We start from the raw sequence: 15,833 nt of genomic DNA, 5'->3' as shown, positions 1-15,833 counted from the left end.
ATGTCCCCTACCAATGAAACATGATACTCACATCGCAGATACTAGTCTCGAACTCGAGCGGCCTATATCCTTCTTAGCGGCGGCTGAATCGACTAGGAACTGTTTAGAATATATAGTATTCCAAATATGAGTTTCATGATACTCATCATATGAGCATCTCATATTCTTTCTACTATTTGTATATTCAAGGACTTTATCTATGCAACTAGCATGGGTATACAGATAAAGAAGTGCCAAAACAATAATTTCAAATATTATTAAAACAAAGATTGTTTATACATAGAGTTTCATTGTGAACACTTGGCCAACACTTGGCTCGACGTGCACCTACTCTAACAATCTCCCACTTGCACTAGAGCCAACTATCCATATGCTTCAAACCCATCGATTCGCGATGCTTCTCGAATAATGGTACAGGTAAAGGCTTAGTTAGCGAATCAGCAACATTTTCTGCGGAGCCGACTTTGTCAATCGACACTTCTCCTCTTTCCACAATCTCTCGGAGGATGTGGTACTTTCTCAATACATGTTTGGAGTTCTGATGAGACATTGGCTCCTTTTCCTGAGCTATAGCTCCCGTGTTGTCACAAAACACCGGGACAGGAGCAACTCCATTAGGAATGACGCCCAACTCTTGGACGAAATTCCTTATCCAAACAGCCTCCTTTGCTGCAGCTGATGCAGCAATGTATCCGGCCTCAGTGGTGGAATCCGCAGTACTGTCTTGCTTGGAACTCTTCCAAGAGACAGCAGCACCATTGAGCATGAATACGAACCCAGAGGTGGACTTCGAGTCATCGATATCGCTTTGGAATCTAGAGTTGGTATAGCCTTCCAATTTCAGTTCTCCACCCCTATAGACCAAGAACAACTTATTGATCCTTCTCAAATACTTGAGGATGTCTTTCACAGCTTTCCAGTGTAGAAGACCAGGGTTCGATTGATATCTACTCACTACCACTTAGTGCGAAAGCCACGTCAGGACGTGTAGATATCATCTCATACATGATGCTACCAATAGCAGATGCATAAGGAATGCTTGTCATCGCCGCTATCTCTGCATTAGTCTTGGGAGACATAGACTTGGATAGGGACACGCCATGACACATTGGTAGATGTCCTCTCTTGGACTCATCCATCGAGAACCGCTTCACGATGGTATCCATGTATGTGGACTGGGTGAGACCAAGCAATCTTCTCGATCTATCTCTATGGATCTGTATTCCCAATACAAAAGATGTTTCACCCAAGTCCTGCATCGAGAACTTACTTGCTAACCATATTTTAGTTGATTGCTACATTCCTACATCATTCCCAATGAGTAGAATGTCATCAACATAAAGCACCAGAAATGTCACAGCACTCCAACTGACCTTCTTATACACACAGGGTTCCTCAGGATTCTTAGTAAAACCAAACTCTTTGATTGTACTATCGAATCTGAGGTTCCAACTCCTAGATGCTTGCTTTAGACCATAAATAGATCTCTGAAGTTTGCATACCATATACTCACTTCCGATATATGTAAACCTTTTAGGTTGAGACATGTAAATCTCTTCCTTAATATCTCCATTAAGAAAGACTGTCTTGACATACATCTGCCATATCTCATAGTCATACCATGCAGCTATGGCTAGCAATATCCTTATCGACTTGAACATTGCAACTGGAGAAAAGATTTCCTCAAAGTCAACTCCTTGTCTTTGAGTATATCTTTTTGTCACCAATCGTGCTTTGAAGGTCAATACCTTCCCATCCGCCCCAAGTTTCCTCTTGTAAATCCATTTACCCTATGAGAACAGTTCCCTCAGGCGGATCCACTAGATTCCACACTTGGTTCGAATGCATGGAATTCATCTCAGATTCCATTGCTTCAAGCCACTTGGATGAATCGACATCACATAATGCTTCCTTGAAGGTCATTGGATCACATCCATGGTTAGACTCATCATATCCCTCTTCAAGAAGCAGACCATATCTCATAGGTGGTCTCGAGACTCTCTCGGATCTTCTAGGAGCTTGTATCTCCTCTTTTGGCTCTTCTGGAATGGGTTCTACAATTGTGGGTGTCTCTCGAACCTCTTCGAGTTCTATCATCTCCTCTTTTCTATCCAATAGAAATTACTTTTCCAAAAAGATTGCATTCCTAGAAACAAACACCTTTATTTCTTGGGGATAATAGAAATAGTATCCAACTGAATTCCTTGGATATCCCACAAAGTAACATAAAATGGATCGACTATCCAATTTATCTCCCACTACCTGCTTCACATAAGCAGAGCACCCCTATATTCTAAGATAAGAATATTTGGGAGGCTTACCCATCCATATCTCATATGGAGTCTTATCAACTGTCTTTGAATGGACATTGTTCAACAACAGTGCCGCTGTCTCAAGCACATATCCCCAAACAGATGGCGGCAACTCCGTGAACCCCATCATAGACCGAACCATGTCCATCAAAGTCCGGTTACGACGCTCCGAAACACCATTCAACTGTGGTGTAGCGGGCGGAGTCCACTGCGAGAGAATCCTATTCTCCATAAGATACTCTTGGAACTCGGCACTCAAGTACTCACCACCTCGATCCGATCGAAGTGTCTTGATGCTTCGTCCCAACTGTTTCTCTACTTCACTTCTGAATTCTTTGAACTTTTCAAAGGCTTCAGACTTGTATTTCATCAAATACACATACCCATACCTCAAAAAGTCATCGGTAAAGGTGATAAAGTATGCATGTCCATGCTTAGTCGTGATGCTAAGCGGACCGCACACATCGGTATGGATCAAATCCAATAACCCTTTGGCTCGCTCCACATGGCCCTTAAAGGGAATTTTGGTCATATTTCCTTTCAGACAGGATTCACAAGTCGTGAGAGCATTAATATCAGACATATCAAATATGCCCACTCCCACTAGCTTGTTCATCCTTCTTAGGGAAATATGGCCTAATCGAGCATGCCATAATTGTGCCGAATTTAGAGTATCTTGTTTTCGCTTGTTTGTTGTTGTTATAGCTTGGACATTGTTTAGTGGAATATCTTTCAATTTTAAATTGTAGAGATCGTTTTTAAGTTCTCCAGTACCAATCAAACATTCATTCTTGTAAATATTGCAAACACCTTTGCTAAATAAACAAGAAAATCCATCTTTATCAAGCATAGAAATGGAAACAATGTTTTTTTTATCAATTCAGGTACAAACAAAACATCTCTTAAAATTAACTTAAAATCATTGTTCAAAAGCAAGTAAACATCTCATATGGCCTTGGCAGCAACTCTTGCTCCATTGCACATCCTCAAGAAGGTCTCACCTTCCCTAACCCATCTATTTCTTCCCATCACCTGCAAATCATTACAGAGATGTGAGCCACATCCGGTATCCAATACCCAAGAAGTAGAGTTAATTGAAATGTTTACTTCAATATAGAACATACCGTTTCCAGAACTCTTCTAGGCAAGATATTCCCTGCAGTTACGCCTCCAATGTCCAGGCTTCTTGCAGTGATGACAAATGTCCACAGTCTTGTCAGCCTTCACTGGTGTGGCTGCCACAACGGGACTCGGAGTCTGCCTCTTCAAGGGCACGTTCTTCTTGGGACGTTAGAAATAACGCTTCTTTCCCTTCACACGTGGATCAATCTTTGTGCCAGATGAAGAACCCACATAAAGAACCAGCTTCTCTTTCTTGATGGTGGACTCAAAGGTCACAAGCATGTTTACCAAACTCCTCAAGGGTCGGCTCCATCTTGTTCCTATTGAAATTCACCACAAAAGGATCAAACGAGCTAGGCAGTGACAATAGCAACACGTCGGTGGTCAACTCCGAAGGCAACATCAAATCCATGTTAACGAGCTTGTCCACGAGCCCAATCAACTTTAGGCCATGCTCATGGACCGAGGCCCCATCTCGCATGCGCAAAGTGATCAGTTTCTTGACGGTAGCATGCCTAAAAGGTCGAGTCTGCTCACCAAAGAGCTCTTTGAGATGCAAATGAATGTCAGCAGCACTCTTTGCATCCTCAAAACGCCTCTGCAGCTCATCATTCATAGAAGCCTGCATATAACACATGGCTTTCAAGTCATAGTCACACCATTCCTTGTAAGTCTGCAATTCCTCAGGAGCGCAGTCAGTCGGAGCCTCAACAGGGGGCGACTTAGTCAGTGTATATGCAATCCTTTCCGAATTCAAGACGATTTTTAAGTTTCTTAGCAAGTTAAGGTAGTTAGGTCCGGTTAATACGTGTTTGTCGAGTATTGCAGATAGCGGATTGCGAATCGAAGACATTGTCAAAAATTTGTACTGAAAAATAAAACAGATAAATGTTAATGACTAGTTTAAAATATTTAGTAAGATATAAAGTATGGACTTTTACTTTATAAATACTTACTCCCACTGTTTTGACATATTTCACTACCCTCTAGTGAAAACGGAAAACTCATTTCCTCAGTAGGTACGCAAGGTCCAACTAGCGAATTATGATCCCGAATAATATTAGCCAATCATAATTCCTAAAAGGTAGTTTCCAATTTCATCTCCATGCAATCCTCTGCGTAAACTTTTGTCTCACGTTTGATTAGGACCCAATAATATGACGTCGTTCATCTTTACGTGTCATGCCTTACCCATCGATGTTGAACCTTAATGGACGGTCGTCATGAGTTCCCTCAATAATATGAGCCGAAATCATGGGAGTTCCACGTAGTTCACATCACCATGTCAATGGATGTCACAGCTTTCCGGTGTCCAAGGCCCCCCCAATAATATGAGCCGAGCCCCGAGTACGGGTAGCGTTCATCATGTACCCATTGTCGATGGAAGACATGGAAATTATAAACAACTTTATAATCCCCTTTTTCGGGCTTAATATTAATTTTGAATCTTATTCAAAATTAGGGTTTTTAATTTTGAAATGTCTCATCATTAATTTTATTTTAAAAGCTCGTCATGTTTGATCGTATGATTGCCGGATTAATGCAACTTTGTTATTATGATAATAATAACGCACATAGTCATTATTTATAACATATCATGCATATCTTATAAACAGTAAACAAAACAAGGATGATCAATCGCCCCAAAACTAATGGCTCGTGTGAGCTAAACACGGGCCTAGGTCCAATCCTAGGGAAATGCATGGGATGCAAATGCAACTTTTACATAAGTTTCTTATATTTACATGTCTTCGATCTTCATAATCATCAAGGCCACCATCTTCCAATCTTGATCCTCCACTATACTAATATTTAGAAATAAATATCCATGACAAATAGGGATACATCTCATGGGGGTGGGAACGGGCCGTAAACCAATCCCACTTTATAAATTGATAATTATTACAATCATTCAACACAAAATATCCTAGCATACACCTAGCAAATTAGGCTTGGACTTTTGATCATCCTTCATGCATAATATCACATATCATACATCATCAATTAATTATCACAATAATCAATTGATCCAATATTATATATCTTGATCCAATCACTAACCGTCATGATTATAAACTAAATTAACAAAGTATACAAAACCCTTTGTCTACTTTCTAATTAATTTATTTATAACCAAATTTCTTGTAAATCACAATTTACTATAAATAATTAAAGTCCAACTTCAATTATTTATTTTATGAGAAAATATGTTTACAACTTTTTTAAATTTAAACTTAAGGGCCCAAAAAATCATTTTTCACCAAAAACATTTTGGTCCCTTTAAATTTCACAAATATGTTAGCCATCTAATGGTCCAACAACTTCAAAGTCCATGACACTTTGATAATCCAAAACACTTTTGGAAACCCTAGTCGTCATCGTCGTCGCCGGAGCTCCGTCGCCGGATTTCGGCCAACTTTAAAAAAAATTTTATTTTAATAGAGGGTTCGGGTAGCCCGAGCTGCTTGCTGCCCGAAAAACCCCTTACATTGCCTTGATTTTTGTTGCAAAAATTTATCTCATGCAGTTAGAAATCGAACTCAATATAATATCAAGTATATGCTACACAAAATAGTATCCTTAGCTCTGATACCACTTGAAAGGGGATCGATTAAGGTGCCCGAATGCGCAACGGAAGTTTCAAAATAATTTTTCAAGGGCAAAAACCGAGCACCCTAGTCCTATAATATGTAGCAAATACGAAAACACACAAATGTCATACATAAAGTGTTTAGAATTTTTTACCTATCAATCACAAGGATTGATGTTATGGCTCCAACCAAGTTGTAAACAACTTGGCTCTTGAAGGTAGACAATCTACAAGCTTCTTTCTTTCCTTCAAAATATGGTCCACCACTAACAAGGTAGATCCACTCTAATTTTGCACTAGAAAAATTAGAGCATTTATCTTTGAGAAGTGTAGGATTTCCTCAACAATTGAAGAACAAAAATTGGAAAGAATATGTGTGTGAAACTTCGGCCAAGGGGTTGAGGGAGAGAAGGGAAGATGACTTTTCTTGGTTGTGGAAAAAGTTAAAGCAAAAAGGTGCATGTGCATAGGGGTGTGCATTCGGTCAATTCGGTCACCGACCGAACCGAATTGCCAATAACCGAACCGAACCGAATTTTATTTTGATAACCGAACCGACCGAATTAGTTTTAATAATCGATCACAAATTAACCGAATTAAAATCGGTTAATTCGGTCAGTGACCGAATTAACCGAATTTTTTAAAAAAAATAAAATTAAATATAAAAACATTAAAAATATTATAAATTATATAATAAATCTATTTTTTTAAAAAAATTAATTTATTATTCGGTTAATTCGGTTAACCGATTTTTTTTACGAAAACCGAAACCGAACCGAATTAACCGATTTTTTAAACTTTCAAAACCGAATTTCCGAAATAACCGAACCGAATTTCCGAATTTGATCGGTTCGGTCGGTTATTTCGGTTTAACCGAGATTTTGCTCACCCCTACATGTGCATGTCATGCAATTAACTCAAAAGTTGTCTCCAATCCTTCACCTCCCTAGCATGCTTTTTCACTTGGGCTTGCAATAATTACAAGGTTCATGGACTTTTATTTAAATGTCCCAAACACATTTGAGACCATTTAAACTTCACTTGATTTTACTCAACCCACTAGTTTAAAAATTATTTCTGATTGGGCTCTACAAGACCCAATGTTATTTAATTAATCCAACACTTGAATTAATTTAATTATTTGGACTCTACTAAGTCCACTAGTGTTTAATTAATTCAACACTTGAATTAATTTAATTCAGTCCATAATAATGTTTATGAAAATCACAATTTTCAAATACATTATTTATTTGGCCAACTTTTAATTTAGGAACACTTCCACAAATTAAAAGTTACATGTCCATCATAGAAGTCATACTTCTATTTTTTCTTACGCTTATAAACTCCTTTATAAGCCGTTCAACACATTGAACTATTTTACTTCTCAAGGGATCTACAAAGTTAGCACCTGTGTGACCCTCAATGGTTCATTGATACACTAGCCGTGAGTTCACATCTCCATGTGATTCGGACTAAACATGTCCTTATACGAGCATATCCCAATTGCTCCATTCTTAATTATCAACTCCTTGATAACAAGAACGTCAGAACTCAAGTCTGATAGTACCCAACCAAGCATGTTAAACGCCTATCAGCATCGCTTACATTATTCCATAGGTATCAAAGGATAGTGCCTGCAAGAACCATTCAATTATGGTTAACGTACAGTACGGTCCCTTCAGCTCATATATCTCGACCGATTCAACAATCATTGGTATATCGAGAGTTGTCAATGAATCGATACTATGTGTCATGTCTTATTTGCATCGATGGTGTAATCTATGAAACCCCTTTCATAATTACCACCATACTCTGATAAGAGATTTCATACTACATACACATAGGATATTCATACCCGAAGGTAAGCGGTGAATCCCCGACTACAATGCATCGACTCCTATATGTTTCGACAAAACACCCAACCTTGCCACCTGATGACCCCATGAGAGTCGGTAAACAAGTCAAAGTACAATGCTAGCACATAGAGTCTCAATGTTCTCCCGGCTCATAAGGACTAATAGTGTACAACCATAAACTAGGACGTTTCCACTCGATAAGTGAGAACCACTTGGAAAGTCATTTATGGAGGGTTGTTCAGTGCACTCTACCAAGAGCACCTATCTGCATGCTCGGACATCACAATGTCTCCTACCAATGAAACATGGTACTCACATCGCAGATACTAGTCTCGAACTCGAGCGGCCTATATCCTTCTTAGCGACGGCTGAATCGACTAAGAACTGTTTAGAATATACATTATTCCAAATATGAGTTTCATGATACTCATCATATGAGCATGTCATATTCTTTCTACTATTTGTATATTCAAGGACTTTATCTATGCAACTAGCATGGGTATACAGATAAAGAAGTGCCAAAACAATAATTTCAAATATTATTAAAATAACGACTGTTTATACATAGAGTTTCATTGTGAACACTTGGTCAACACTTGGCTCGACGTGCACCTACATTAACATCCCATTCTTTTATCGCAGATAGCAATATCATTGGGTGAATCTATACCTTCTTTGAAAGTAGCTTTTATCATGATCTGGATTGCTCCAATATGAATCCAGGACATTGTCTTTGCTACTTCTATCTTGATTTTTTATAATTCCTCCTTAATTTCTTCAGAATGAATTAATTGCATCTCCATTCTATTTCCAGTAAGTTCCATTGGGATAGTCATTTCCCTTCTGGAGACTTTATAGATTAGATGATGCTTTCTGTTTCTTAGGCCAAGATTTCCTAAGACTTTTTCTACCTGTCCTGCAGAGAATCATTGATATCTCTGTAAACTAAGATTTTTTCTCATGATCCTTTGGACCATGTTATGAGATATTTTTGTCTGGCTAAAGAAACCAGACAAATCCTCATATGTTTCGTGTTGAAACACCTCGTCTTTAGTCAGATTCCGATTCAGTTCCATCGGATTGTCCCTTACTTAGAACATCTTCTTTTTCATATATACTCTTATATGAGGCAATGTCCTCAAATCGGTATACTTGAATCAGATCTTGGTAATAAACTGCTTCTTCAATATCCCGGGTTGGTCGAAACATTTAATACATCTTTTTTCATTTTGTGGACAATTGGTCGAGATATGACCTCTTGCTCCACATGTCTAGCAATTACAATATTTGAAACTTTCATTAGCTCGGGTATGAGCTCTTCTGAAAGTTTTCTTTGTAGGTGTCCTTCCTGTGCTTTGAGATGTACTCGATGCTTGGGAGGATGTCCTACTTCTTGATGGTCCGCTTCTTTGTCCAGATTTGTAAGATCTGGCTTTCTGTCTAGACCATACTGTTCTTGGTTTCCAAGCACTTCTTCCACTTCTTGCATAAGGATGAGTCCTAAAACTTTTCCTCTTATGATTTTGTGGTTTACTTCCAATTATTGTTGGAAGATCATTCTCTTTACAACACAAAGAAGTACGTTTGTTAATACCCTTTAAGCGTTTGTAATTCTTTTGTAATGCTGTCAAATGACATCATTCTGCCAATTTTCCTTTGAGGAAAGAGGCTCTTCGTGCCAATGTATCTGGATTTCCAGGTACATATTCCCTTATGAGCATTTGTCTCCAGGGACTTGGCATCTTGGCGAAGAATAGTTGCATCGCTATATCTTCTTCGACCCCTGAATTCCATCTATATTTAGTGAATAACATAATGTATTCATCCACCAAACATATATCATGTAATTCAAGACTATACAGAGCTTGAGTATATTTCTTCCTCTTCTCTGTATCTTGACAGTTAAAATAGTTTACCCCTATAAATTGTACTTTAAATAGGGTAGCCATTTTTTCTGCGATCTCACTAAGAGATTCACCAGCTAGGATTGACTCTTTCATTTCTAATGAAGTCATGTCCCAAGCAATTTTCACTGATCCCATAAGACTCATTTCTAAAAGTTTAATGAATCCTTCTTTGTTGAGATCAAGTGTTCTTGTCGCGATTCTCATAGCAGATGTCCAGTCATCTATGAGATCTTCTCTGATTTTGAAATCTAATACATCAAGGTTAAGCATAACCCCGTAAAGATGTATAAGATCTAAAACAGTTTTCTCATAGGGTGTTTGGTTCAAGGGAATTTGATTTCTCCTTGTCCTTGTTCCCGCTGGGTGTGATCCTCCACCAGTATGGAAATCGGATTGAGATTCTCTCATATTTACATTCTGAGATCCCACACTTTCCCTTGGTGGTTCCTGAGAAGATGACCAAGTTATAGCAGGTGTTTCACCTCCTGCTGTGTTCATCTTCAGATCTACAACTTTGAGATTTGCGAAAGATTCCGCAAGCTCTTGTAGATCATCCAGACCAATCCTTTCTAAAGTTGTCACCAGATTAATTTTTTTTCTGAGACAGACTTAATTAGATTGATCATCTTTTCTTCTTCGGTCAAAGGTTTTGACACCACTCTTGCCTTTCCTTGTTGATGTAACAAGGGCTCAGTGCCAAATGATGGTGGTAACCATCCTCCTGAAGTTCGCTTACTAGAACTTGGTGGTTGTTCTAGTTTTTGAATTCTTGTTTGGATATCCTTTATTATTCCAAGAATTTCTTCCTAGTTTTCAAGGATTTTCTCAACTCGTTGCGGTACAAAGTATAGCATATTACCATAGTTTTGTACTGTCTTATGGATTTCTCTAAGATCTGAAGAGATCTTGGAAGAATCGGGTATTATTTCCATAAACTTATTGGATTGAATAATAAGTTTACATTATGGTAATGAGGATTCCCTTTCTGCTCTTAATATCTAACAATAGTTAGATGCTCTTGTATATATTCCAAAATATTGGAATAAACCTTGTAAATTATTTTTCTCGAACCTAAGTTCGGATTCATAATTTTTCAAAATTCTCCTACTCAAACATTTCGTTTCTTTATAATAATAAATCTTGTGTTTGAAATAAATTGATCTTAAGCTCTTATATCATTTTGTGAAGTGCGAGGATCAATTAAAATAAATAGAGAATAAGAGTATTTGTGTCATTTTTTTTGAAAGAATTTCTCTCACCAAGGAGTAGGGGCAATGTTTAGTTTGGTTTGGGAACTGAGTGCCAATTTACCCTAATTTATTTTATGGAAGCATGATGGGCCGTTATTTAAAAATGAAGAAAAAATCAATTATTTAAATATAAAGATAAGGGGTATTTTGGGTAAGGGGAGAGTTGAAAGAAAGTTTGTAAGATTCGGGTACTGAATCACAAGTCTCCCGATCAACTTCCAGTTAGCCATCGATTCCCATGTCAGAGAATATTTTATTTCAATCCCCATTTCAAGTTTTTTTTCTAGTTTCAACTCTCCATTCACATAAAAATATGAAAATGTCATTACTTTGCACATGTTTTGCAAGTGAGTTTCTTTTACAAAATTTAGCCACTAAATTTCTTTCAATTACCATATTAATTATTATTTTTCTTGCAATTGTTAATTTATTTTTTATATTCATTATTACTATTTTTATCCATATTACATATTATTAATTATATTATTTATTATTCTTATTGTTACTAGAATATACATTTATTTGTTTTTATTAATTTTGTTATTATCATTTATTATTAATTTTATTGATAATATTATTTTTATTTGTATTTATTATTAATTATTTCTTATTATTGTTAATTTTTATAATGAAAATTTAATAATAATTAGAATAATTTTATTGATATTAATATTTACTTATTAATCTAATTATTTATTAATAAATTTTTTATATGTTTATCTTTCTCAAATTGAATCCTCATTTTTTAATCATTGAAGAAAGTATGTGTTTTTATTCAACATTTATTTTTTTTTCCAACCCATTTTTGGGACAAAAAATTATTGTTTTGGCGTTTTATTTCACTGTGTTGACAGTTTTTATTCGGTGAATTTGATCATACTTTTGTATAGAAATAATTTCGAGTAACAATGCTTTGAAGTAACTCCACATTTTCATTGGTTGTATGCTATTGAAATCATCGAAATGATTAAGTGGTCTCATGTGAGACCGTCTCACGGATCTTAATCTGTGAGACGGGTCAATCCTACCTATATTCAGCATAAAAAGTAATACTTTTTCATAGATGAACCAAATAAGAGATCTGTCTAACAAATACGACCCGTGAGACCGTCTCACACAAGTTTTTGTCTAATATTTTAGTTTTTTTTTATTTTAATCATTAACTTAATAGGTTCAACTCAAAGTATTATATAATTCATTCTCATACTAAATTCATCTTATTCTCGTTTCAATTCAATCATTAAATTTAATTATGTTGCTACTTACGGGATAATATAAGTATTGATCATTAATAAACAATAATTAACTACTATGGAACAATAATTGAGCTTTAATTTTCAGAAATTGGGTATTCTAAATTAAGTCTAGCGAAATTTATGTTATGATAAATTGATAATATGATCATTCCAACCATAATTGAGTAGTATTACACATAAATTGAACATTAGACAATAAATCCATATTATTAGACTATAATTTAATACTCTTAATTCAGGTCTCAATTGGTAACAATTAAGATGATTAAGTGGAGATTCTTTAAGTTATTATCATGTAAATCTTGTTTAAAAAAAAAAAAAAAACAATCTATGGAACCTCTACTCAAAATAATCAATAAAAAAATGTTGGCAATTCTTACAAGAGTATTTTTTGGGTATTTTGCAGAGGGTTGGGGAGTTAAAAACTAAGAAATAATGACATTAAAGAGCTTAAATATATATTATTTGACCCATAAGTTGAAAATGTGTTTGGGGGTTTAATGAAAAACTACCGTTTGGATACGTAAAAACATTTATGTTATTTTTTAATTAAAAAAACTAAACTTATTTTAGTGTTTATTCACATCCAAAACCATCATTTACTACACTTGGTGGCAGATCGTTTACTTTGAAAACATAGATGAGATAAACGATACTAAGATAAGAAAAACTCCGAAATGCATGCAAGCAATATTCATGATGTGGATCAATTTTTCTAAGTTCTTTGTTGCTATGAAATTTTCCCACCCCACATATCAATTCAACCATCGGAAAATAAAATTGGACTAAGAGTTCTACAACATAATGTTTTGAAGAACACAAAGGATAAGGCTGGCACAAACAAAGCAGGGGTCGGAGGGCAATCTGAGTAATTGGATCCTCCAAGCCGCCACTTGGCCTCCCTTATGTGTGAAAATGCAAACATACGGCGAACTATAGCTGTCCATGTACGTTGTTCAACCGATAAAATTGACACAAAACCACGCTGAGTTCCAATTGATTGACATAGTCATTGTGCTGGAGCCAAATGCTTCAACTTTGCCTGTAAAACTGCACCAGCTTCATCTGCTATGCTTTTCTTTTTAGCAGCAACCTACATTTCATTATGGCCATGATCAAACAAAAAGATCAGAGAATGAATGTGCACTCAGCCTTGTTAAATAGACGCTGCTGATTTGTGCCAACTTCCAATTTCAGTATGTCAGATCGTCTCACGATTCTGCCCCTTCAACCAAATTACTTTTACAGACTGTCTATAGGCGTCAATAAAGTATGCTAACATGTGTTTACACGTTGTATTCTCAATTCACACTTATCTTGTATCCTTAGATGTTGTACCGCTCCAAACAATTTTCACAAATGAGTTAGTCGATGAATTTGAAAAATAAAAACAATGGGCTTGAAGGAAAGTAAAACAAGTCTAGAAAAGAATTAGAAGCATACACGAATACCATTTCAAGATTTTGCAGAGTGACGTGTAAGAGGTTGTTGACATGACAATAGAACATACCTCAAGAAGTTGATCATAATTCGACTTGAGCAAAGAAATTTTGCGCTCACAGTAATCTTTGCCTTCTGCCATTGTTTTCTGCTCAGACAGAAGATCAATACATTAGGTTAAAACTTGATATTGATTCAAATAGAACAGTGACATAAATACATAAATAAGAGAATTCCAGTCAAGCAAAGTAGCGAAAAATGCTTTCTTCTCAAATCTGGTTACATCAGCTCAACATCGTCCTTCAACAGCGAATTGACGCGCCCTCATTTTCCCAACAGTTTTTAGTTTCAAATATTTCCTTCAAAGTTTTAGCGTGATCTAAAAAAATTAATATCACAATTGTGGCCTGTAAAAGTACAGTTATAAACATAGAGATGACAAATCAGCATGAAACAATGTAAATGGGCATTTCCTATCAACAGCATCTCTAACAGAAAAGGCATAATTTCTTATTCATTTGTATGAACTTAAATCTAACTCCCTAAAGAATTCACAAAGATTGATGACCAATGGTTCTGAAAATTGCTTCAATATTCCAAAGGCCAAATGCTTGGGTTGCTTCACTAACAATAGTCAAGTCTAGGCCATAGTTCTGGAACAACTGGGATCTAGGTCAGCACAGACCACTTTTTTCTTTGTCCTTCAGGCTTCAACTACATCAGATCAACTTACGCAACTGCAATATTTGGAACGAAAATTCAATTCTTGTTGGCCCAATAATAGACCTGAGGTTACAAGTGAAAATAGTAGAAGTTACAGCCGAACATTAAATGGTCGAACTATTTTAAGAATATTACTATTTCCCATATTGGCACCAAAAGAAAATACAGAGTGGATAATAAACTTGAGGTGTTATCCCACCTAGAAAGCTCGTCTTTTTAGGTTTGGGCTATCCTTTCAGTTCATAGTCTAATATTGGTGCTTTCGTTGAGAATCGTTCTAGTGTTAAGGGGGATTGAAAAAGGTCTACTATTGGGTCAATGTCGCCGACATGGCCCCACATATCAAATAGTGTATTAACTTGGGGTGCAGCTTCTCAGATATGGAATGACTAATAACTTTGAGGTTCTTCATTAGCCGTATAATTTGTAAACATTTGCAAAGGTACCTTGTACATAACACATAAGATACATATAGAATTGAATCAACAATAAATTAGTTCAATAATCTATGTGATACCTACAACACAATACATAATACTGACGATAAATGCCATGAGACATACACAAAAAAACAAAAGAGATAGGAACAATCACAAACTACAGCTCAAAGTGAAATTCTTCCCTATCTTAACATCCCTTCTGAATATATAGCAGATGGCACTTGCAACTCAAAACATACAATTCAAGATGGAACAAGAAGATCTTATATGTGAAACAAGAAATAAAGGTAAATCAGGCGGCTAAATACACAACGAGCAATCTAGTAGTACTACTCTAACCTCGATGAAATAACCAGTGCCCACATCCACCAGGACCTTCTCCGCATCATCCAGTGTACCGGGGACATAAAGCGACGCCGTGAGAGGTACCAACATCTTCTTCCCCTTGGGGCGAAGGGAGAGATCGAGGAGGGCGGTGGAGGCCAGCTCGAGGCGGGCCGTCGCGGTGCGAATATTGTTGAGACTGTCCTGGAAGAGATTGACTTCGAGATCCGCCTGCTCTTTGAGCCCCCTCAGCTGCTCGACGCTCATCCTGTCTATCTCCATCCTCGACGATGATGCCGCCGCCATAGCTCCTCCGCTGCTGCGATCTAACTTCTGTTGCTCAGTTTCCCGTCTCCATTTCCCCCCTTTAATTTGATAATTATAATACAATAATTTTAAAAAAATTAAATTCTTTGAAATTTTCAATATTTCTGCGGATAAATAAATATACACAAAAACTTTTCGTCAATCAATTTTATGAGATATATATTTTAAGGACTCAATCGATAATAAAATAGTAATTTTTTTGTTTCAACTATGGAAGACAATTTTATGGATCAATAAAAATTTATTGAGATGAGTCTCACTTATCACGGATATTATGTTTGAATTG

The 15,833-nt window shown here is 36.4% G+C and overlaps 1 protein-coding gene across 1 annotated transcript; it reads right to left on the bottom strand.

Moving 5' to 3' along the window:
- Positions 1-12,934: 12,934 nt before the first annotated feature.
- Positions 12,935-15,596, bottom strand: LOC140989219 (prefoldin subunit 5). The gene is made up of 3 exons (XM_073458365.1): positions 15,236-15,596; positions 13,804-13,881; positions 12,935-13,386 (listed from the first exon to the last, which is right to left on the bottom strand). The coding sequence occupies exons 1-3, from the start codon at positions 15,524-15,526 to the stop codon at positions 13,303-13,305; spliced, it is 453 nt and encodes a 150-aa protein (XP_073314466.1). The 5' UTR covers positions 15,527-15,596; the 3' UTR covers positions 12,935-13,302.
- Positions 15,597-15,833: the final 237 nt, after the last annotated feature.

The sequence above is a fragment of the Primulina huaijiensis genome, chromosome 12 (genome assembly GCF_012295235.1).
Source record: "Primulina huaijiensis isolate GDHJ02 chromosome 12, ASM1229523v2, whole genome shotgun sequence".
NCBI classification, from domain to species: Eukaryota; Viridiplantae; Streptophyta; class Magnoliopsida; order Lamiales; family Gesneriaceae; genus Primulina; species Primulina huaijiensis.
This window is presented reverse-complemented; position numbering and strand designations above follow the sequence as displayed.

What these genes read in the sequence shown, in the direction of transcription:
- LOC140989219 (XM_073458365.1), bottom strand. Translation starts at nt 15,526, where the DNA reads ATGGCGGCGGCATCATCGTCGAGGATGGAGATAGACAGGATGAGCGTC. An exon ending in GCACTGGTTATTTCATCGAG is followed by an intron (nt 13,882 to 15,235) that starts GTTAGAGTAGTA and finishes CTGTCTGAGCAG; the next exon opens with AAAACAATGGCAGAAGGCAA. An exon ending in ATTATGATCAACTTCTTGAG is followed by an intron (nt 13,387 to 13,803) that starts GTATGTTCTATT and finishes AATGAAATGTAG; the next exon opens with GTTGCTGCTAAAAAGAAAAG.